General features: G+C 35.0%; 1 protein-coding gene across 1 annotated transcript in view; it reads left to right on the forward strand.

Moving 5' to 3' along the window:
- The window catches only part of LOC150096717 (kinesin-like protein KIF21A), a 753,433-nt gene that overhangs the window by 674,926 nt on the left and 54,851 nt on the right, over positions 1 to 23,656 (forward strand). The window contains exon 29 of the mRNA XM_090408696.1: positions 1,595 to 1,778. Coding sequence (XP_090264822.1) covers positions 1,595 to 1,778 — 184 coding nt within the window. The remainder of the gene's footprint in view (positions 1 to 1,594; positions 1,779 to 23,656) is intronic.

Here is a 23,656-nt window from a genome sequence, read left to right on the forward strand (position 1 = left end):
GAAGTACTGGGACTGCATGACCAGATTCATCATCACATCTATTCCCCGGCTTATGCAAATCAAAGACCTACGTTCATCCAGAGGCTGTAAAATTATTTCTATGGCACCCATCATATCATCTTACTGGGAGATTCAACTACATAGTGACCAAAGCTTTGGATAAAGTAGGGGGTAATCATCAGAATAGAAACATATGGCTAAAAGATTTGAAAATTTGTATTAAAAATGCACAGCTTACAGACATTTGGAGAACTTATAATCTCCACACAATAAACTACACTTGGGTAGCCAATGATGTTGTTACAGGGCTAGACCACTTCTACATGTCACCTTCCCTTGTCTCTAGAGTAAAGTAGGTATGGCACATCATCAATAAATTGATCTGGTAACCAGACCAATGTATCCCTGGAAGTTATTACCAGACTTTCAGTCCCTTTTCTAATTTAAGTTTCACAATCCTTGCTCCAACTGGAGCAATGCTAGCTGGGATCAGGAGACATGTAGGCACAATTTAAAAATATCCATCAAGCAGAACATGATAAAATGGGGTCGAGAACGTGCATTCCTTCACAAATCCAGACTTTCAGAACTCTACAGGAAAAGAGGCTGATTCCTGGCTAACCATCACTGTTGCATACAGTATAATAATATCATTAGTGAAGTACACCTGGAAATAGCAACTGAAAAGCAAGGCAAGAAGAGAGGAAGAAACTTCAAAATCAGACTCCATCTTTGCTTGGAAGGAAAGCCTTTGCCTGCCTTTTATAACAGGAGTTTACAAAAATTTGTGAGAAAGCAACCATCATCAGTATTTATTTATTTATTCGTATGGAGTTTCCTCCCTTTTTTTCTCCCCTGTCCCTATTGGGGCGAGTTGATCCCCCTCATGGGGGCGGGGGTTTAAGTATTTATGGCTGTAGATCCGTGTGTGTTCACGGGGCAAGTTTGCCTGCTTGTGAGATGAAAAACACCAGATAAACTGGTGGAAAAAACCCTATTGCCTACGCCCAAGACCGGATAACTTGGTTATGGCTGAGGAAGATCCTCAAATTTCTCACATCTTCGACGGGAATCGAACCTGGGACACTCCTTTCCCAGTAGGACAACCTTAAAGAGCTGTAGGACAACCTACAGCTCTTTAAGGAGAATGTCAATAGGTTTCTTCTTTCTCAACCCTTATCTGCTTCTCACACATCACTGATGTGCTGATAGGGGTTCTTGTACTTCTTGTGTGTGGAATTAAAAAAAAAATAAAATAAAAAAAAGAAATCATTTTTCCTGGAAATTGAAGACTAAAGTACAGATTATTCTGCCCTAAATTGCCTGCTATTCAACAAGTTAATTTTCATGTTTAGTTTACATATGTGAAGGCTTATATGTGGTTCATTATTCATAACAGTATAAACAATGCCAAAAGAAGTAAAAAAATGTAATTAATTATTGAATGAGTAATCTCCTTAAGGACTTTGCTTATCAGATTATGAATTAGGATCCTACCAAATCTCAAAAGAAAAAATTGTATAAATTATTTAAAAAAAAATACGTCTGTTAAAAAAAATACTAATATATATATTTTTCACCTCTACATTTTCAGATAAAACTGTAAAAATTTGGGACCTTCATACGGGACAAGAAATTCAAACCCTTAGTGGTCATCCAGGTGATGCAGTAGTTGTACGATACTGTGAATATACTAGACTAGCCTTTACTGCATCAATGGCTTATGTAAAAGTATGGGATGTTCGAGAGAATCCTGCAAAATGCCTCAAGACCTTATGGTGTGTTAATTGTTATGAAATTTGCTCTAATTTTCTTATTAGCTTTATATTGTTATGTAATTCTCTCATTATTATTATAATTAATTATTGTTAATCTCTATGAAGTGGTTTATTTAACTGCAATGAATCCAATTTAATTTGTAAACTCTCTCTCAACCCTAGTATTATCATCATCATCGAATTCCTGACATGTACCCTCAAGGGGTGTACAGGATATGATATTACTACATGAAAAATTTACATCATTACTAACTTCCTATCTACAATTTTTCTCCAAATCAGTCTGTTACTTGTCAAGACTCCAACATTATCAGATCTTATATTTCTATCGTCTAAGGCACTTTGTACCGTATCAATCCACCTATATCTTGGTCTTCCTCTGGGCCGTTTTCCTGCCAACCTGGCAGAGAACACTTGTTTTGCTAATCTTTCCTCGCCCATTCTGTTTGTGACCATACCACCTGAGATTAGCTAACACATTTCTGGATGCTGACAATGTCAAATTCTTTCCTAATTTTCTCATTTTTAATATGATATTGCCATTGATGCCATCTGTTCATGCCTCTAATATTTCTCAGGACTCTCATATCTGAGGTCTCTAGTCTTTGGTCAAGTGTTTTACTTCTGACCCAGCTCTCAGATCCATAAGTTAAAACTGGTTTAAACACTGTCTTTTATACAGCTAATTTAGTGTTCTGACTAATAACTCTCTTATGCCATATGAAGTTATTCAATTGACTTCCTACCATACCAGCTTTGTTGATTCTGTTGTCTATTTCCATATTTAATTTACCATCTACACTACCAATATATAATACAATATACAATACAACCAATATACAAAATCCCTAGTATTAAATGTTGAAAGTTTATTTTTCACTTGGTCAGACTATAATAAATTTAGTTTAATACTTTATCCAAGTGTGTGCAAACAAAGTTTGCGCCTGAAAGTATCTTCAGGACTGGGGTAAAGTGGTACAACACCGGGCAACTCCTTGCAAAGGTGGAGCAAGCTACCAACACTCCTATCTCAGTATCTCCCATAATGCAAAACACATCTCCTTGCGGATATGTATAATGTTATGCATTTATGGTCCTTCCCTTAATGCATAACATTATACATATCCACAAGGAGATGTGTTTTGCATTATTGGAGATACTGAGATAGGAGTGTTGGTAGCTTGCTCCACCTTTGCAAGGAGTTGCCCAGTGTTGTACCACTTTACCCCAGTCCTGAAGATACTTTCAGGCGCAAACTTTGTTTGCACACACTTGGATAAAGGATTAAACTAAATTTATCCTAGTTTTAAAATAAATCAAAAGTTAATCCTTGAATTTTTTCTTGGTGCTATATTCCATTCAGTCATCAGGCTTGAAGAGAAAACACTGCTGCACTCCTAATATTATGTATCCTCTAAACAAAAATAAATGGCGTAGTTTAAGGCTCATGGATTTATTGTAGGGAAAAAATTGATAAATTTTGACATTTTTTGCCTTCTATTAGTCAACAGCATCATCAGGAAACCTGTAGAGAACATACAAAAAGATCTGAACACTTTAAAACATTTTTTTTTAATGAAAGCAATTGGCAAAATAGTTAGTCATGTGTCATTAGATACATCATAAAAGTGGTCTTGTATACCACACAAACAATAAGAGACATCCAGAAGTCATGAACTATAATACCCTGATTTTTGTTCAAAGTGCCTTGTGAACAAACCACTTCAAATTCCTTGAATACTTTGGATGCTTTAACAACCACTTAGATTTTTTTTTTTTTCTGTCTACTGCCTTACTTGATATGCTGTTAGCTAATTGAAGGCAAAACATGTCGAAGTTTGTGTAACTTTTCTAATAAATTGATACAAGCCTTACCCACATTATTGATTTTTGCAACTCTATATATTATCATTATCACACCAAAATCTGCTTTGCTTATAATTCCACTTTCCAAGTCTCCTGGTGGGGGGAGGTAGTTTCAGAATTTTCCTATTTACCTCTCAATTCATGTTCCTGCAGTTGTTAATTATATATCTTATTCCGTAGTCCATATTTTTCTCTTCATTTTCTCCACCATCTCTTCATCTTAAATATAAAAGTTCTAGTCTTGGAATGATAATTCAAACATGGATGAATTAATGCTTTACATAGAAGAATAATTTCTTTGTTCTCTAATTAATGTATTTCTTTTCATAATAATATTCCTATGACTCTCCTTAATATAACAGATGGAAATGTAAATCTGAGACTATATTTGGAATCAGTTGCAATTTCACAGCATTTCCCTAACTTAAATAAATATAGCTTTATCACTCTATCAAAAATTCTGGACACAATTATGATTACACACAATTATTGTATTCAGTCTGTTGGCCTTCTTCTCCTGTGGCCTATGTCTAGATACATATTTTTGTGCAAATGATGATGCCTTGGTGATATAGACAAAATATTACTTAATAATTAAATAAAAGTTAAACATTATCCCTAGACCTGCTTATTTCATTAATGAAAAATATGAATGATAATTGGCATCTAAGTATCCATTGTCTTTAAGAATAAAATAAAATTATTCATGTATAGAAGTATGCAGCACAAGTGTTTTGTACTTAAAGATGCCCATGGTGAATTTTGCTACACCACTCTAGCTGATTAGATAATTTCTTTAGCTCTGGTCTTAGTATTTTCCATTTTGTTAAGAATACATCAGATTACTGTGTATTGGCATGGTCACCTGAGTTTCATGGAGATGGAAAGACGGTTGAGAGGTTTACTGGCAAGTAATCAAGATGATAACGGGACTATTAAATTGTCTGCATGAAGACAGCTTCAGGGAATGTGTTGTCCAAGTTTGAGAAATAGATGGAGGAAAGAGATATGATGGAAACATTCAAGATACTGTGGGGATTCTTACAGTACAGTACAGTTTGATTTTGTATATTATGGATAGTGGAGGTAGAACTCAAGGTCATCCTTAGATGCTAGCTTATAAGTGTTGTTAGGAAGCAAGTGATGAGTGTGGGATTGGCTACTGCTAAATGTTGTGAATGAATCTTCAGTAAATGTGTATAAGAAGAGAAAAAAAATAAGGAGATATGATAGATAACAACATATAAGTATCCGAACGGGCCCCTCTCTAAATGAATCCTTGGACTTTGTAGACGTGCATTAATGATAATCATAATAATAATTTATCTCTGCACGTGAGAAAAATGAATAATGTTACAGATTATAGTAGGATGAAGAAACCATGCTTCCTTCTAAAGTTGTGACTTTATTGATGGAATATTTTGCAGGAATTGTTACCTTTCCCTTTCTTAAAAAAAAAAAAAACACCTATTTTCTTTCTGTGGAGTATACTGAAGAATAATGCATGAACGCAGAGTTTATCTTGGGCAGAATATAAACCTGCTCTTCATAGAATTAGAATTAGAATGCTTAGCGAAAAATCGCTAAGCATTCTAAGTCATTTGGTGAAGGAGAATTTATCAAAGAATGTCTGCTGGATGTTGCAAGTATAATATGTCCTGAAAAGAAAAAAAGACTTCGAGAATATTCGTTTGTCAAGACATACTGTTGTCTGATGGATAGAAATTATGGCTGATGATATCAAAAAAAGTTTAAAAGAGAAGATTGCTAGATTGGAGGCATTTTCAATTGCTTTGGATGACAGCACCGATGCCTCTGATACAGCACAACTAGCAATATTTATTCGAGGAGTTGATACAGATTTCAACATCACAGAAGAATTATTGATGCTTCGGCTGTTAAAAGGAACAACTACCAGTGAAGATATATTTGAAACAGTCAACACAGTCTTTGAGAGATTTGGGCTTAAATGGAGTTCACTATCTGGCATATGCACTGATGGAGTCCCTACAATGGTTGGTGCACAGAAGGGATTTATTGGAATAGTTCATGAAAGAGCAATAGAACTACAGATCCATCCGGAAAATTTAACAAATTTTCACTGCATTATCAACCAACAAAATCTGTGTGCAAAATCGATTAAATTCACAAATGTTATAGAAGTTATAGTAGCCAGTATTAATTTTATTAAGTCACGTGCACTTAATGACCGTCAATTTAAGGAGTATTTGGCAGACCTATTTTCAGATTATGAAGATGTGTCTTATTATTGTGAAGTGAGGTGGTTGAGTCAAGATAAAATGCTAAAACGATTTTACGATCTGAGACAAGACATTGCAGATTTTATGAACATAAAAGGAAACACAATTATCCAAGTAAAAGACGATGAGTGGGTGTGTGATTTAACATTCTTTGTAGATGTCACTGGATACCTAAACGAACTGAATCTTAAATTGCCAAAACAAGGACAATTGGTTCATGAACTGCATGGACATGTCAAAGCTTTTTGTAATAAACTAAGATTGTTGGAAAGTCAGATAAGAGCTAAAAATTGTTATAATTTTCCTGCTGTAGCAACTCATAAAAATATCCCTTATAATTGTTATGGAGATGAACTGAAGGCACTAATAGAGCAATTTGATACAAAGTTTGCCGACTTCAAAAACAAAGACTCCACATTCGCTATATTTACTCGTCCGATGGATACTGGTGTAAATAATGTGCCAGAAAACTTACAGATGGAACTTATTGAGTTTCAGGTGGATTTAGTTTCTAAAATCACAATTTAACAACATTGCTTTGACGGATTTTTATGAATTTTATTAGGTGGAAGAAAAATATACAAATTTATGCGCCTTTTCAAGAAAAATCATTTGTCTTTTCGGCAGCACATATATGTTTGAACAGTTTTTTTCGAGGATGAAATACAATAAATCAAAACTTCGATCAAGAATAACGGACGAAAACCTCGAAAATTCTATGCGATAATCCTTAAGTAATATTAACGTCAATATTGATAGTCTCGTAGTTGAAGTACAAGGCCAATCTTCACATTTAATTGTTATGTCGTTCATTATATTATAAAATTTATGTAAAGCTTTATACCAAAGCATTATATTATAAATAAATGAAATATGAAGTAGCAACTTGTTTTAATTCATTTAATATTAATTTATTTTATTTAATAATTTGGTCCGTCCCTTGACTCGGAGACAGAATGATAATTTGGCCCTTGAACTAGGAAAGGTTGCCCGTGCCTGCTCTAGGACATCTTCCATTTGGGTGATGTAAAAAGGTTCTCCTCATTAGCCTGTTATCCTTCATTCTTTCCAGGTGACCTAACCATCTCATTTGACTAGCTCTGATTTCATTTACTATTAGTGGCTTCTTAAAAAGCTCATAGTTCTTTATTCATTTGCCTTCTCAATTCATCTTTAACTGGACCGAATATTTTTCTTAAGATTTTGTTTTCGAAGTGTTGTAATTGATCTTCATCAGCTTTTGTTATATTCCATGTCACTGTACCATATAAATACAACTAGTCTAATTGGCATTCTGTAGGTATTTATTGTAGATTCATATGACAGATTTTTAGATGAGAGGAGGTGCTGAAGTGAGAAATATGATTTATTATCTGCTTGGATTCTCATCTTTATTTCTGTTTGGATCTTATTGTCTTTAGTTATTATAGAGCCTAGATATTTAAATTGTATTGAGTTTTTCAATATCATGTCAGCAAATTTTTGAATAGTTGATGGCTTATTGAGATCATTATGTCTAGATACTTTTAAATATTCTGTTTTATTTTGGTTAATATTAAGACCTATTTTTTCAGAAGAGGCTTTAAGGTTTATAAAAGTTTAAATTATATCATCTGCACTTTTTCCTATAATATCAATATCATCTGCATACCCCAGGAAAGATGCAGAACATGATACAGTACTTTTCTAAAGCTATGTTGAATAGTATAGTGATATCGCATCTCTATGTTCTAGACCTGACAATATGTTGTTAGCGAGGACTGTACATTGATTTTCCTGTACACACATTTTGACCAATGTGATTAATTTTTCTGGTATTCCAAATTCCTTTAAGTTATTCCATAGACTTTCTTGATGTATGCTGTCATATGCTTTTTGGAAGTCTATGAAGAGATTATGACGTTCTTTATTGTATTCCCAATTTTTCTCTAGAATTTGTCTCAAGGTGATCAATGGTTGATCGATTTCTTCTGAATCCTGCCTGATATTCTCAGAGAATCTGCTCTGCATATGGGATAATTCTTTTTAGGATAATATCAAACAGGATTTTGTAACTAGTATTTAAAAGTGAGATGACTCTATAGTTTTCAGATTTCCTTTTATCACCTTTTTTTGTGGATGGGGATTATTGATTCTTTCCAGTCTTCTGGCAGTTTTTCATTTTTCTATATGAGTTTAATTAGTGTGAACAGTTTTTTAGCTAATTCTTTTCCTCCATATTTAATTTGTTCATATGTAGTTTTATCAAATCCTGCAGCTTTATTATTTTTAAGATTTTTAATGCTTGTTTGTATTTCACTAAATGATGCTCTTTGACTTCTGGTTCACAAGTAGAGTAAATTCTGGCTAGGACTGTTGCTTTGCGATTTTGGCAGTTTAGCAGCTATTTGAAATATTCCCTCCACCTTTCAGCCATCTGTTTGTCGTTTGCAATAATTTGTTCTTTATTATCATTAATTATTGCAGTTCTTGATTGATAGCCTGTCTTTAGTTTATTTATACCTTGAAAAAAGTTCCTTGCATTTTTTTATTTATTCTTTTTATCAGTTTTATCAATTCATTCTTTTAGATATAGTCATTTTTCTTGCCTAATAATTTTGTTTGTTTCCCTGCTAGCAGATCTATAGTTTTGATAGTTATTGTTGTTCTGTTGGTTCTGAAAGCATTTAAGCTTAGCTCTTTTTTCATTTCTATTGCTTCATTGCATCTGTTATTAAATTCATACCATTTATTATGGTATGAAATATTTTGGAATCCTAAAACTTTTTCAAATGCTCTGTTTATACACCACTTAATTTCATTCCATAGAGTATCAATATTTTCAGTTTCTTCAACATTATTATGCTCTGCTTTTGTTTCACTAGAGTAGTTTGATCTTATGTATTGTTTTCTCGAACTACTGGTACAAAATATAACATGTCTATCATACAATTGTCATCAAAAAGCACAGAGTTGCCCATAAGTCACAAAGGGGTTTAAAATGTGAATAAATTTTTTGATTATTAATTTTTTTCATTTTATTATTTTCAGGTATTCTAAGGAACGTTTGGGGAATTAATCATAGAAAAGTTTGCAATGCAACAACGAACTAAAATTGTGCAAAATCTTGAAAATACCATTTTAATGTCAGAATTTTGCAAAGATCTGTAATTAATTGGCCATCATGTTCTCCAGATCTGATTAACAGCTATCATGGAACATGCCATAGAAACGATCCATCTTTGTAAAGTAGAAAATGGAAGGCATTTACATGATGTGGTTTTTCATAACCAATTTTGAAAAAAATGTCCATGTTCTGTATTTCATTATAAAAAAAAAATAATAAAATAAATAAAAAAGTTATTAAATGTTAAAAACGCCTTCATGACTTATGGGCCACTTCATTGGAGACAAAAATCACCATCAGAAGATTGAAAATTTAGAGGGCATAATTACTTGTGGGTGGGTGCACAAATTATGGAGGAATTTTCTTACCTGAGTGTTCCAGGTAAGATTTTTGCAAGCATATTTGAAGAAGACTAAAAAAAAATTGTCGAAAATAAAATTGGGTTCATGTCAAACAGGTTGTCGAATTCATTTTTTACTTTAAGACTGACAGTTGAAAAATCATGGAAATATAACAAGGATCTGCATTTAAGTTTTGTAGATCAAAGACATAGGACAAAGTTACAAGAGAAAAAGCTGTTCAAACACTAAAATTATACATTGTATAATTTTAATGTTATTGCTTAGTAAAATACATTGTATCAAGAGATACAGTCTATATTTAATTATTGAAAGTTTTTTCACTTGCTTATAAATTAAATAAAAGATGCCAAGAAATTATAATTATCATCAAATTACTGACAATGTGCCCTCAAGGGGTGTACAGGATATAATAGTACTTCATGAAAAACTTACAAGAAAAATTGTATCTACAGTTTTCCTCCATATCAATCTGTTACCTATTAAGACTTCAACATTATCAGATCTTATATTTCTGTCTTCTAAGGCACTTTTTTTGCTGTATCAATCCACCTATATCTTGGTCTTCCTCTGGGTCTTTTTCCTGCCAGTCTGGCAGAGAACGCTTATTTTGCTAATCTTCTCTCTCCCATTCTGTTTAAGTAACCATACCACCTGAGACCGTACCACCATCATCAGCAGTGTTTTATTTCTAACCCAGCTCTCAAATTCGTAAGTTAAAATTGACCTTGAACACTGTGTTGTATACAGCTAATTTAGTGTTTTTACTAATTTCTCTCTTATTCCATATAAGTTGGTTCAGTTGACTTCCTACCCTACCATCTTTGATTCTGTTGTCTCTTTCCATATTTAATTTATCATCTTCACTAAAAATCATAGCTAAGTAGCTTAAATGTTTTACTTGTTTTAGATTCGCCATTAACAGTGCAGTTGATAGTTTTATTTTCAGGGATTGTAAAATTTCTTCTTTTGTTTTATGGTCCCACTTGGTATATGCAGCTGTTTTTTCTGAGAAACTTCATTTCTACTGTTTGAATTCGTTTTTCATCTTTCCTTTTTATGGCCCATGTTTCGCTCCCGTATAGCAGAGTTGATTTTGACAAGACATTATATAGTCTGTAGTGTGTTTTTGTACTAGGAATGGCTTAAATATATTATTTATTATGCCATTTACTTTGAACAAAGTTTGATATTTTGGTTGTTGATGTTGTTGAGTCCATTGAAGAGCTTCTGGATATCACTGTGGATATGTAGAACTGCTTTGGCAATCTGTTGAACTTTGGTGGAGTAGAGCTTTTCTCTAGGGTTATTGTCAATTTTCTGTAGATCAGCAGCAATTGCTGGACAAGAATAGATATGGACTGGTGTTAGTTCATCTCCTGGACAGTTCTTGCATGTTTCATAGCTCCTACCATCTGGCTGAATTTTCATGCCTTTAAAATGTTCCATCCTTAGTCTGGTGATGGTTGTAGTTATTTCTCTATTTTCATTAATTTCACTGATTTCATTCTTCTTCTTGATAGTTTGTTTTACCAATCTTATTTTGGTGACAGAGTTAGCATCAGTTAATGATAGTGGGTGTAATTTTTGAGGTAGGTATCTTGCTTCTTTGGCTAGTCTGTCTGCTCTTTCATTGCCTTCAACATATTTCTTCAAGATATTTTGGTGTCTGTCTTTTTCTTCTTTTTATGATAAATCACATCCCAAGTATCTGAAAGTATTTACTTGTTCTAATATTTTATTATCTATCACTATCAATCCTTCTCAACCATTTCTCAAGTATAGTTGCATAAATCTTACCAGGAACACTCAGTAGGGAAATACCTCTGTAATTCTAATATTCAGTTTTATTTCCCTTTTTGTATATGAGTACTATGAGAGCTCTATTCCAATCATCTGGAATTTGTCCTTCTGCCCAGGCCTTCTGAACTATGCAGTGCAGCCACTGTAAGACTTCTCCATACTGAGCATTTCTGGTTGAATATCATCTACTCCAGCTCCCTTTCCACATTTCAGCCTTTTTCATTACTTTTTCTACTTCAAGTATGCATATATATTCCTGATTGCATGTCTGTTGAGTGTTTTTTAACACAATGCTGTCATCACTGCTTGTTTCATTTAGCAATTTTTCAAAGTAATTACTCCATACACCAAGGATCTTTTTCTCCAGTTTCATGTCACCTTTATCATCTCTAATTCCTTTTACAGCACTCTTTCTTCCATTTGGTAGAGGATATTAAACAGCTAAAGGAGAGATTGACTGATAATGAGAAGAAGAAGGGAGTTAATCTTATAAAGAAAAAATCAAAGGATAGTCGTATATCAGTGTATGGGGACTCGATCATTAGAGGTGTGATTACTAATAAAGTGCAGAAAACATGTTTTCCTGGTGGAACAATAAAACAAATAACTGATGCATTGCAGAAAAGGAAATACTGGGCGTCAAAATTAGTGGTAGTCTTGGACACAAATGACTTAGTTGGGGAGAAGAAGAATGTTGATAAAAACTCGAGGAAGTTGTTGCAGCAGGTAAAAAGGAATAGTGTTGTTGGGAAAATCTTAGGCTTGTTGCCCAGATATGATAACAATGAATTGAGAAGGAGAGTGGAGATAATGAATAGTAAGATGGCTGAGTTGTGTGAGGCAAAGGGGGTTCAATTTGTAAATCTATGGAGTGAATCTGAAGGGAAGTTCAATTGGTATAAAGCTGATGGATTACATTTGAATGGGTTTGGTGTTGAGCATTTAGAAAGGCTATTATTTTCTCAGAAGGCACACAGTCAAGAAGTTAATGTAGCAAGTGATCAGAGTGCAGCAGCACAAGGTGATGGAATGCATAAAGGTGAGGATGGGACAGGTAAGAATGGAAATCACAGTAAGGATCAGGGAAACGGGAGTGGTCAAACCGAAGAGAGAGGTGTAGTATAGCAGCTAGAATAGAGAATGTTGGTGCTGGTAGAATGGCCTCAAGCACACAGTGATTGTTATGTTTATACACAAATGTAAGGAGTATTCGAAACAAGAGCTGAGTTTGTGGCATTGATTGAAATGGTATGCCCAAAAGTAATTGGAATAAGTGAAACTTGGTTGTCTGAGGAGGATGTGATGTCAGGAATAGAATTAGAAGGATATATAAGTTTCAGGAAGGACAGAGATGTGAATAAAGGAGGGGGAGTGTTGTTAATTATTGCAAAGGAATTGTGTCTGAAAAGTGTATCTGAAGTAAGTAAAGTGAAGTTGATGGTGCATGCACAGATTTTGAATCTATGTGGTGCGAAGTTGAAATAAACAGGTTAGTATATCTGATAGGATGCTGTTATAGGCCAGAGAATACTGATTGTGAAATGTTTAGGCAAATGAGTTGGGCATGTAAAAAGCAGGTGATCCTGATGAAAGACTTTAATTACAGGAATGTAGACGAAGGAGGAGATAGTGTATGGGAACAAGGAGAGCTAATTCATGGAATTTCTGAGAGATAAGTATCTTAAGCAGCACGTGATTGAAGCAATTTAGGGGCTTTGATGTTTTGGATTTGGTGATAACTTCACAAGATGCAATTGTTAATGAAGTGTTGACACTGCTGCCACAGTTGGTGAGAGTGATCATGGGGTACTTGTTTTGGAAGTGATGAAACAAAAAAGGTCACTGCCAAAAACAGATACACGTGGAAGTATAAAGCAGGTGATTATAGGAACCTGTAGTCAGTTACCATCAGTACATTGGGTAGATGAGCTGAGCAGAAAAGATGTTGGCAATGCATGTAAACTCACAAGGCAGTATCTGGCAAAAGCAATGTATGGCTGCATGCCGAGAGTTCAGTGAGTAAATTCAGTGGGAGTGAAATGGATGAACAGCGAAATCAAGCAAGCTGTGCTGGAAAATAAAATGTTGTGGAAGAGGTACAAGACAGTTAGTGGTGATTAGATCCATGAAGAGTATAAAATGTAGGCTAGAAAGGTAACGAGCATGGTAAAGAAAGAAAAGGTGCAGTATGAGAGGAGATTGGTGGGTCAGGCCAAGATTAACTCAAGGTAATTTTTCTGCTATATGATTATTATTATTATTTGACAGCTCCAGGGAGTCCAAGGACTCATCAAGGGAGGGCACTTTTTCTACAACTCCGTCTCCTCCATTCAATCACCAACTGACTGCAACTGCACCAACACCATCTACTGCCGACCACCACTGGTATTTCCACAGACAATCACAAACATCCATGCCCAAGGTGGGATTTGAACCCGCAGCCTTTTGGCTGGAGAGCAGATACACTATCCACTCAGCCAACCAGGCCGGCTATATGACAAACAAGAGAAAGAATAATTATGGCGGGTTGACACTGGTGGATAGTCAGGCCAGCAGAATAACAGTTGCAAAGAATATAGTGAAATTATTGAACAAGCACTTTATTGGCATATATCTTACTTGTGTAAATGATGCAATGCAATATATAGAAGGGTAGCAAGAATTAGGAGAATTGGAAGTGAAGGAATCAGGGTATATCAGGTTTTGGTTGGGTTAGATGTTAATAAGGCTGCAGGAATGGATGACATATCACCATATATTCTTAAGGAATGTGCACCACAGTTGGTTATGCCCTTGACCTGGTTATTTAATGAAAATCTTGCAGTGGGTGGGGCTTCTAAGGAGTTGAAAGAAGGGAAAATAGTACACGCAACAAACATGGTTCTAAGACAGAAGTCTCCAACTATAGGCCAGTCTGTATAACTGCAGTTGTGGTCAAGGTGTTGGAGAAATTGGTAAGGAATAGAATAGAATACAAAATTTGGTTGATGGACATAGCCTTCTTTATGATGGTCAGCATAGATTTGTAAAGGATAGGTCCTGTTTTAGTAATTTACTTGCATTTTATGATAAGGTCATGAGTGTGTCATACAAGGGAGAATCATATACAGTGATATTCTTAGACTTTGCAAAGGTGTTTGATAGATTACCACATGATAAGTCGTTTGATAGATTACCACATGATATACAAGCTGCAGAGGATGGGAATAGATAGTATATTGGTTAGGTGGATCAGAGATTGGTTCTCTGAACGATACAAGCAGGTTGCATATGATGGAACAGTGTCTCAAAAAAAGCAGGATAACCAGTGGCATGCCCAGGGTTTTCTGTTTTTGGGCCCCAGCTGATTAACTTGTTTGTAAATGATATATCATGGGCTGACTGGGAATTTTCAGTTGTTTGCTGATGCTGCAAAGTTGGGAAGAATTATAAGTATCACTATGTTAATTCCCTCCAGGAATATTTGCATAGACTTTTGACTTGGACAAAGGAATGAGGTTGTAGTTTAATATCAATAAGTGCAAGGTGTTGCATTTGGGTGCAGAAATATAAGGCTGTTTACTATATTATAATAAATTTAGTTTAATCCTTTATCCAAGTGTGAGCAAACAAAGTTTGCGCCTGAAAGTATCTTCAGGACTGGGGTAAGGTGGTACAACACCAGGGCACTCCGTGCAAAGGTGGAGCAAGCTACCAACAATCCTATCTCGGTATCTCCCATAATGCAAAACACATCTCCTTGCGGATATGTCTAATGTTATGCATTAAGGGAAGGGCCACAACCCAGACTAGTTTCGACCTTTATTGAGGTCTCTTCAGTGGGAGCCAGGCCCAAGTAGAAATACCAGGCAGAAGAATTAGCAGGTCATCTCTACCTATAGGAGTTGCCAAATGGTGTGCCACCCTTTTTTAATAAATTACTCTGGATTTAGAGAAAGATGTTGAAAGTTTATTTTTCACTTGGTTAGAGTATGATAAATTTAGTTTAATCCTTTATCCAAGTGTGAGCAAACAAAGTTTGCAAGGAGTGCCCTGGTGTTGTACCACCTTACCCCAGTCCTGAAGATACTTTCAGGCGCAAACTTTGTTTGCTCACACTTGGATAAGGGATTAAACTAAATTTATTATACTCTAACCAAGTGAAAAATAAACTTTCAACATGTTTACTATATCGATGGTGCCATAGTGCAGAAGTGGGTGAGATTAGAGATTTGTGAGTGGTTGACAGTAGACTGAAGTTTAGAGAGCATATTGTTAGTGTTACAAAGGCTGCACATTGTAGTGCTGCTATGATGAGAAACACTCTAATGTGCATGTGGAAGTGGTCAATGTGATGTGGAGACATTGGAGAGGGGGGCCAGAGATGAGTGACTAAGACAATATCAGGAGTTTGGAATGCTGGTTGCAGAGTTTAGTGGATAGGAGGAAGAGAGGTGATATGATAGAGACATTTAAGTTAGTGAGAGGATTTTGTCAGATTAATCTATATATGGAGTAGATATTTTACATGGAGAATTGTCAGTGAATGGAATGCATTACCAGAATGTGTTGTTAATGCAAGGTGTGTTAAGGATTTTAAGATTGTCAGTTGAATGAACCTTCCATGATGAGTCTGTCGATTCCATGGAGGGTGTAATAATAATAATAATAATTTCTGAGCTTTTTCTACAACCTCCAGAATATCTTGCCACCTTCTTGATATTTATTTCCTATGTTCTTTCCAAAGTCTTCCCATGACTTTCATTTAGTTAGTTTTGCAGTGTTTAGCTTCTTACATTTATGTCTGTATTCTCTAAGGGCACAGCCTAACTTATTTGCCAGGAATTTTCAATCTGTTTTCTTCTTTTCCTTCACCAGGAAGAAAACATCACTATCAACAATAACATAGTCAATGAGACTTTTCTTATTCCTTGCCTCTTCTCTCCATGTGAATTTGTGCATGCACATTTTTATATTTGAACATGGTGTTAGTAATAACCAGTCCATGTCCTGAGCAGAAATCCAACAGGTATTAACAATTATTATTAGCTTTGCTCTTTTCTCCAAATTTTTCCAAAATGTTCTTATATGTCTAGTAATCATTTCATACTCTGCTGTTTAGATCTCCAACAAGAACAAACTTTTTCATTGTGTCAGTTGCTTTCTCTAAAGCCTCAAAAAATCCCTCCACTTTTATCTTAGGAGAACCTTCTGAAATTATATTCTTCCTTAATCCTTTATCCAAGTATAAGCAAAAAAAAGTTTGTGCATGAAGTATCCATGACTAGGATAATTGTATATAAAAGAGTCTAATGACTTCACATTAACTGCCTCTGTTTCGCATAATGCAAAGCACACATTCTTTTGGGTATATTATTATTACGTGACACTTCCAGTAAGTCCAAAGACTCATTGAGGGAGGGCACCTACTCCACAACTCTGTCTCCATCTCTCAATCCACCAACTACAACGAACCACAACTACCTTCATTATCTCCACCAGCTCCATCTGCTTCCATCCACCACCCCTGGTATTTTCATACACAATCACAAACATCCATGCTTATGGTTGGATTCAAATCTGTAGCCTTTTAGCTGGAGAGCGGATATGCTAACTACTCGGCCAACCTGGCGAGCAGCTATGCATTATGGAAGAGCCACTATTGATATCTCTTCTTGTTCTGGCTTCCACTGATGAGACCTCAAAAGTCAAAACTGGTGTGGGTAGGGTCCTTTCCATAATGCATAACTTCATCCACACCTGAAAGAATGATGTGTGCTTTCCATTTTAGGATACTACAGCAGTTAATGTGAAGTCATTAGATTCCACTATATATGAGTAAGCCTTCATGAAGGTACTTTACGCACATACTTTCTTTACTTATGCTTGGATAAAGGATGAAACAATAATAGAATTTCTTGACATCTTATTATTTAGTTTGTATTTAAGTTGTGAGTGTGAGCTAGCAGTTAGAATAGAAGGAAGTATGGGAAACTGATTTAATACAAAATCAGGTGTGAGACCAGGGTGCACGTATCTTTACTATCCATATAGAAGATGCGTAGTAAAGATATCTGCACCTCTCAAAAGATGTCAAAATTGGATGTGTTAATCATGTGGAAGTCAAGAATATGGGGGTTGATATTTAGGTCTATAGAGGGGTATGATATTAGTGATTCATTTTAGAAATTGTGGACTGTAAACCATGTTATAAATAACTATTTTAATTTTCTTGATGTTTCGACCTTTATATGAAGGTGTATATATCTGGAGTATATACAAATATTCAAGGACAAGCTGAGTTACATTTCTCACAGTAAGCTAAAGAAACAATGATTTGATCACCGATTATTCTACTGCAGGGGTCCTCAATGCATGGCCACCTGTGGCCCGCAGAGCTATTTGCCGTGACCACCAGCCATTTTGAAAAAATGACTACTTAACATTAAAACGCGATGAAATAAAAAATAATTTCAATGAAGCCAGCAGGCCACTAAGCTATAATGCGGTATTTAGAATTGTAGGATGCTTTCCAGATTCACAAGGAATGCTGTGCATTTGATACTTTACATAAACTCCTATAAAAATAAATACTAAATAGACATACATCTTTAGCAATCTACCAGTACCAAATGATACATAAGTACTAGTACTAACATCACAGGTAGATGGCTGAAGCAGTAGTTTGTTCAAGTGCGCTGTCTAGTGCCTTCCAGATACATCTCGAAGGTTCTCGATACTTCGTTATTTTCATGTAAATACAAGAGGATATCATCCTCAGTCAGTCGTGAACAGTGTGATATTCATGTATAAGCACACGCAGGTTCTCCGTATCAGCCATAGCCTATTGTGGTTTTGTATTGCCAGACTTTTTTCATTAGTGTGAGATATATTCAGTGGATAATAACCGTTACATGGCCATTTTGGATCATTTTTTGGGTTCACTTCCATCACTATGACATCTATGAGTAAAAAGCATAAATCAAATGATTCTTGTCGGGTTTTTAATGAAAAGTGGACCAATTTGTACTTTTTTTGTGCCAAAATAAATATTAAATAGACATATACCAGTGTGTTTTAATTTGTCATGAATCAGTGTCAGTATCAAAAGAATACATTATAATGTATTCTTTTGATACTGACTTTTGAATTAAAAGAATACACTATAAGACAAAGCATGCATTCCGTTTTGATCACCTTCAAGGGTGGTTTTGTGTGGATAAAGTGAACTGCCTCCAAATTGATTTAAAATGCCAGCAGGGTACGTTTAAAAGGCAGAGGGAAGCGTGTGTCAAAGTAAGTGATGTAATAGCTGAAAAAATTGCTAAAAAATCAAAAGCCTTCTTGGAGGGTGAGTTTGTGAAAGAGTGTCTCATCGCTGCTGGGAATATTCTGTGCCCAAATAATAAGCAAGTGTTTAAAAAATCGAGTTTGTCTGGAGTAACTGTAGCACAACGTGTCGAAGAACTTGCCAGTGACATTGAAGGAACTTTAAAAAAATGGTCGTCCGAATGTACGTCATATTCACTTGCTTTAGATGAGAGGAGCACAGATGTAAAGGATAATACAGCACAACTGGCTATCTTGTCCGTGGCATTGATCAACAATTCAATGTGACAGAAGAATTGCTAGCACTCGTACCTATGAAGGGAAATGACGAAAGGTACTGATATTCTTGATGCCACCAAGAAAATACTCCAGCGTTTCGACCTTAGCTTAACCAACCTCGAGCATGTGTTAACTGATGGTTCCCCTGCTATGGTGGGAAAGAACGAAGGGTTTGTTGCACTGCTATGGAAAGAACCAGAACTAGAAGGAAAAGATTTCGTCCATTGCCACTGTTTAATCCACCAGAATTTGTGCCAAAACCTATTGGATTTGAGAATGTCATGAAAGTTTTTGTGACTGTCGTCAACATTATTAGGGCAAGAGGATTGAATCATCATCAATTCCAAGAGCGCAAAGCGGATCATGGCGATGTGGTTTATTATAGTGATGTGCGTTGGTTGTGCAGAGGGAAGGTTCTTAAAATAGTCTTTGACTTAAAGAGCGGAATACAGCAGTTCATGCAAACCAAGGGGAATCCGATTGTGGAATTTAACGATCTGAAGTGGATGACAGACTTTGCCTTTGTGACCGACATCTCTTTGAATTTCTATGAATGACCTAAATATGCGGCTACAATCCAAAGATCAACTGGTGCACACTGTTTGAAGCACAAAATTCAGGAGGCACAACTCGCAAAAAAATACTTAATTTTCAGCTTGTTGCTGAGTCCAACTGCTCGTCTCCTGATGAATACGCTACAAAATTAGCCATGTTGTGAAGTGAGTTCGAAGAGAGATTTAGTGATTTTCGTAACCAACAGTCTTCTTTAGATTAATTTTCAATGCCATTCAGTGTCAATGCTGCCAAAATGCCAGGCTCAGTACAAATGGAGCTACTTGAACTCCAAAACAACCAGCATGCTTGTTAGACGTGCACTTTGTTAGGAAGCATGTGAGCAGTTCTCCAGAATGAAGCATGTGAAATCCAAGACAAGAACTCAGATTATGGACCAACATCTCGAGAATACTCTGCATGTATTCACTTCCAATATTGATGCCAACATCGACCAGCTGGTCAAGGAAAAATGTTACCTATGACATTGTAAAAAATGAATGTTTTCTTCATTAAATTATCTTTTTTCTTCAAATATTGATTGTATTTACTTATCATGAACCTGACTCCTACCTCTGCTCTTAAAGCTGAGTTTCTTTATTTTTATAGGATTTTATGTAAAGTATCAAATGCATGGCGTTCCTTGTGAATCTGGAAAGCATCTTACAATTCTAAATACCGCAGTATAGCTTAGTGGCCCACGGGATTCGTTGAAATTTTTAATGCAGCCTGCACTGTCTGAAAGGTTGAAGACCCCTGTTCGACTGGCATGACCTCTAGTGAAAAAAATAAAATAAGAAAATAAAAATACAGATAAAATTAATTAATTGTTTAGAAACTACATCAAAGCTAAATTCTATTTAAGATAACATGAGAGAAACATTTTTTCATATAGATAGTTTTCTTACAGTAACAATAATTTTGAACATGACAATTGTTATATTAGATTTAGGATTCTGGATTATCTATAGTCCTGTTGGAGAAAGGTTTCATGGGTAAAACATGTGCCTTCCATATGCTTGGGATTTTTAGACCATCATTATTATTCAGATTGGGGTGGTTGATAAGAATCTCACAGGCTTCCTTAAATTTGCATTCACACCATGTTTTGGTATGATGTAAACAACTGGTGCTTTTCCAGTCAATTCTGTAAAGTGTTCAGGGCAGTATCAGAAAGGCCATAGTTATTATATTTAATGTTTGTTCCATTTGTCTGATAGGAATTGTGAGTCCTGTTTCCCCTATGGTAGATTACAGATGCAATAAATGCGGTATACTCCAGGATAGACCAGCTGAGGGAGTGGGTGTTTGGATGAGTTGAGTAAGCTTTTTAATTTTGCAGGAGGTTTGAAGGTGACTTTGAGGTTGTATTTCTGTAGTATTCTGTTTACTTTATCTGATGTCCTTTTAATGTAAGGAATGGTTATAGTTTTATTGTAGTCTGGTTTATCTTTTGTTTTTTATTGAAGTCTTGTAGAGAATTTTGTTAATAGTGTTTTGGCTGTAACCATTTTTTAGAAAAGTATTGATGATAACTTTAAATTCGTCTTTCAGCACTTGTGCATTGGAGCATATATTCAAAGCCCTGTTTTTTAGAGTATTAATGACATCTAGTTTTTGTATAGGTGGTTGTAGGAGTTTATGTGTATATATTGGCCATTACGTGTTGGTTTCTGGTAAACAGTGAAGGAAAGACTGCCAGAAGGAAGACATGTGACAAGTGTATCTAGAAACAGAAGTGCGTTCTATTTTCATATCTCAATTGCGAACTGTATGCGTTTGTGTACGAGCCCATGGCTGTGCCTTCTTTTTGTAGGTAGAAAGCATTTTGCCATACAAAATAACATAGTACATGCGTAATGTATTATGTTATTTTAATAGAACGTAATACATGCACAAAGAGCACCGTGATATCTGGAGGGAATTTGTTCTGTAAAAGAAGGATTGTGTCATTGATTGGGACATTCGTAAAGTGAGCAGAGACATCACAACTGACTAATAAATCATCTTTTTCTAATGATGTATTTGATTATGTTTATGAAATGTTGTGTGTTTTTCTGATATAGGAGGGGGAATGACCTACCAACTCCTTGAGTGTTGCCACACTTGATGATATTATGCTTTTTAAGAGCTTTATTAGATATGTTTGTAATATGAGTTGTAAATCTCAGTTCAGTATCTAAGGTTAGGCCTAAGTATTTTGGAGACTGTTTTTCCTATTTTGGTATTACATATTTTGATTTTGGGGGTTGTAATTGTGTGTATATTTTCTGTCAATGGAGAAGATACTCAGTTTTTTTTTTTCCAGATTTATCTGCAATGCAAATTCCTTTGCCCATCTTTCTAAGTCTTTCATTGAATTATTTAGGACTTTTTCAGATTGTTGAGGATTATATTTTATGTGCCAGATTGCTATATCATCCACATAGCATGCTGTTTTTGTGTCATTTATTATGTGAGGATGTATATTGTTCATATAGATGAGAAATAGGAATGGGCTTAAAACAGAACCTCGTGAGACTCATAAGTTCAATGCATGTTGGAATAAATTCCATTTACTTTCATTTTTCTTCCTTTCATGAAATCTGAAATCCTAATTAATGCATTCTTCCTTATTCCAGTATCGTATGCAATTTTTTATTAACTTTTGTTTCCATACATGATCAAAGGCAGCTGTAAGATCCAAGAAGATTGCTGTTGTCTTTTTGGTGATATTTCTTGAAAGCCATGTATGATTGATTGGCAAAGATAAAATAATTTATCTTCTCTACTCTGTTGATACCTGTATGCAGTTTGGTAGAAATTGATCTTATTATTTTCTAAGAGTTGATTTGTAAGTTTAGTGTGTGTTATTCTTTCATTTAGTTTACACATAGTACTAGTCCAAGCTATTGGTCTGTAGCTTTTACAGTCACTAGGGTTTTTGTTAGGTTTTAGTAAGGGTATAATGACTGATGTTTTTCAGATTTTTGGCAGTTTTCCTGTATTCCAGGAAGTTAATTATCTTCAGAAGGCAGGTCTTGGCTTATTTCTCCCATGTTTTTAATCAAATGTCCAAAGATCAATTCTGGATGATTTGTCGTGGTCAGTTGGACTAATAGCTGTTTGTAAATCTGTCATTGTGAGGTCTTGAGAAAATATGTCTTCAGAAGGATAGGTTCGGGATTGTATTAACAGATGTTTTGCAATTTTCATGCACCTTTTTGTCTTTGTTGTTGTATTGCAGTTTGCTTACTTTAGAGTAATGTTTGGCTAGCATATTTGCTATTTTGTTTGTTGCTGCTGTATTAATCCCTGAGGAGATTATGTTTGAAGAGTGATCACTATCCAGAAGTGTTGCATTATTTAATAATTTGATGATGATATTCCATTGTTGCTGAGTCTTTTCTTGAATCTAGTTCATTCCAGATTTCTTCCCGCTTTTCTTGTTTACAGTTTTAAATTTCATCTTCAATTTTTTTGGTTAATTAACTTCTTTTGGTGATCATAACATTGATATTATGATCTATCCAAAATGGAACCCAATTATTTTCCTGAGTCCTCTGGGAATTGAATTTTTTTTGCAACTTTCTGTATGTTGTTAGTTAATTCTAGTAGTTGCTGATCAAATTTTTTACTATTGGGTGTGCCAATACAATATGTTTCTAATAGTTGAGTGTATTTAGACCAATTTGCTTTTCTGAAGTTCCAAGATCTTTTTTTCTCTGGTTTTTAGTCTTATCGCAAATTAATGGTTGTGATAATAGGTCTATCATCACTGATGGCATTCTTTAGTATTTTTCAGTGGGTAAGATTTGCAGCTTCATAATCTACTGCTGTGATGTCTAATGCTCATTCAGTACTTATTGTTTTTGACAGATATATATTTTGTTTCTTGTTTATGATCTCGAGGTTTAGATCAACAGTTATGTACTCTATTTGTGATCCTTTCCGATCTAGTTGTGGGGTGCCCCAAATTTGGCTTTTGGCATTTAGATCTCCTAAAAGGATCTTTATATCTGACATTGTTTGACTAAGTTGCTTAAGTATATCTGTGTTATCTGGATGATATGCATTGACTATTGTAATAATGCGTTTTGATAGAAATATCTTGATTGCTTGAGCCTCTGTGTTACTATTTATATTTCTATATGCTGCTGATATGATTTCTTTATATATAATGTGTTTGGTCTGTAAGAGTATAGTTAGACCTCTGCTAGAACAAGAAGGTCTGTCTTTCTTTAGTAATGAATAGTCTTTAATTAGAATCTTCAGATTTTGATTGTTTTGTTTCTTGTAAACATGCAATGTGGATGTTATTTTTGTATAAAATGTTCTTAAGCTCTTCCATCTTTTGAGTGCCAT

Source organism: Typopeltis vanoorti, chromosome 18 (genome assembly GCF_054136105.1).
Source record: "Typopeltis vanoorti isolate ZY-2024b chromosome 18, IOZ_Tvanoo_1.0, whole genome shotgun sequence".
Classification (NCBI taxonomy): Eukaryota; Metazoa; Arthropoda; class Arachnida; order Uropygi; family Thelyphonidae; genus Typopeltis; species Typopeltis vanoorti.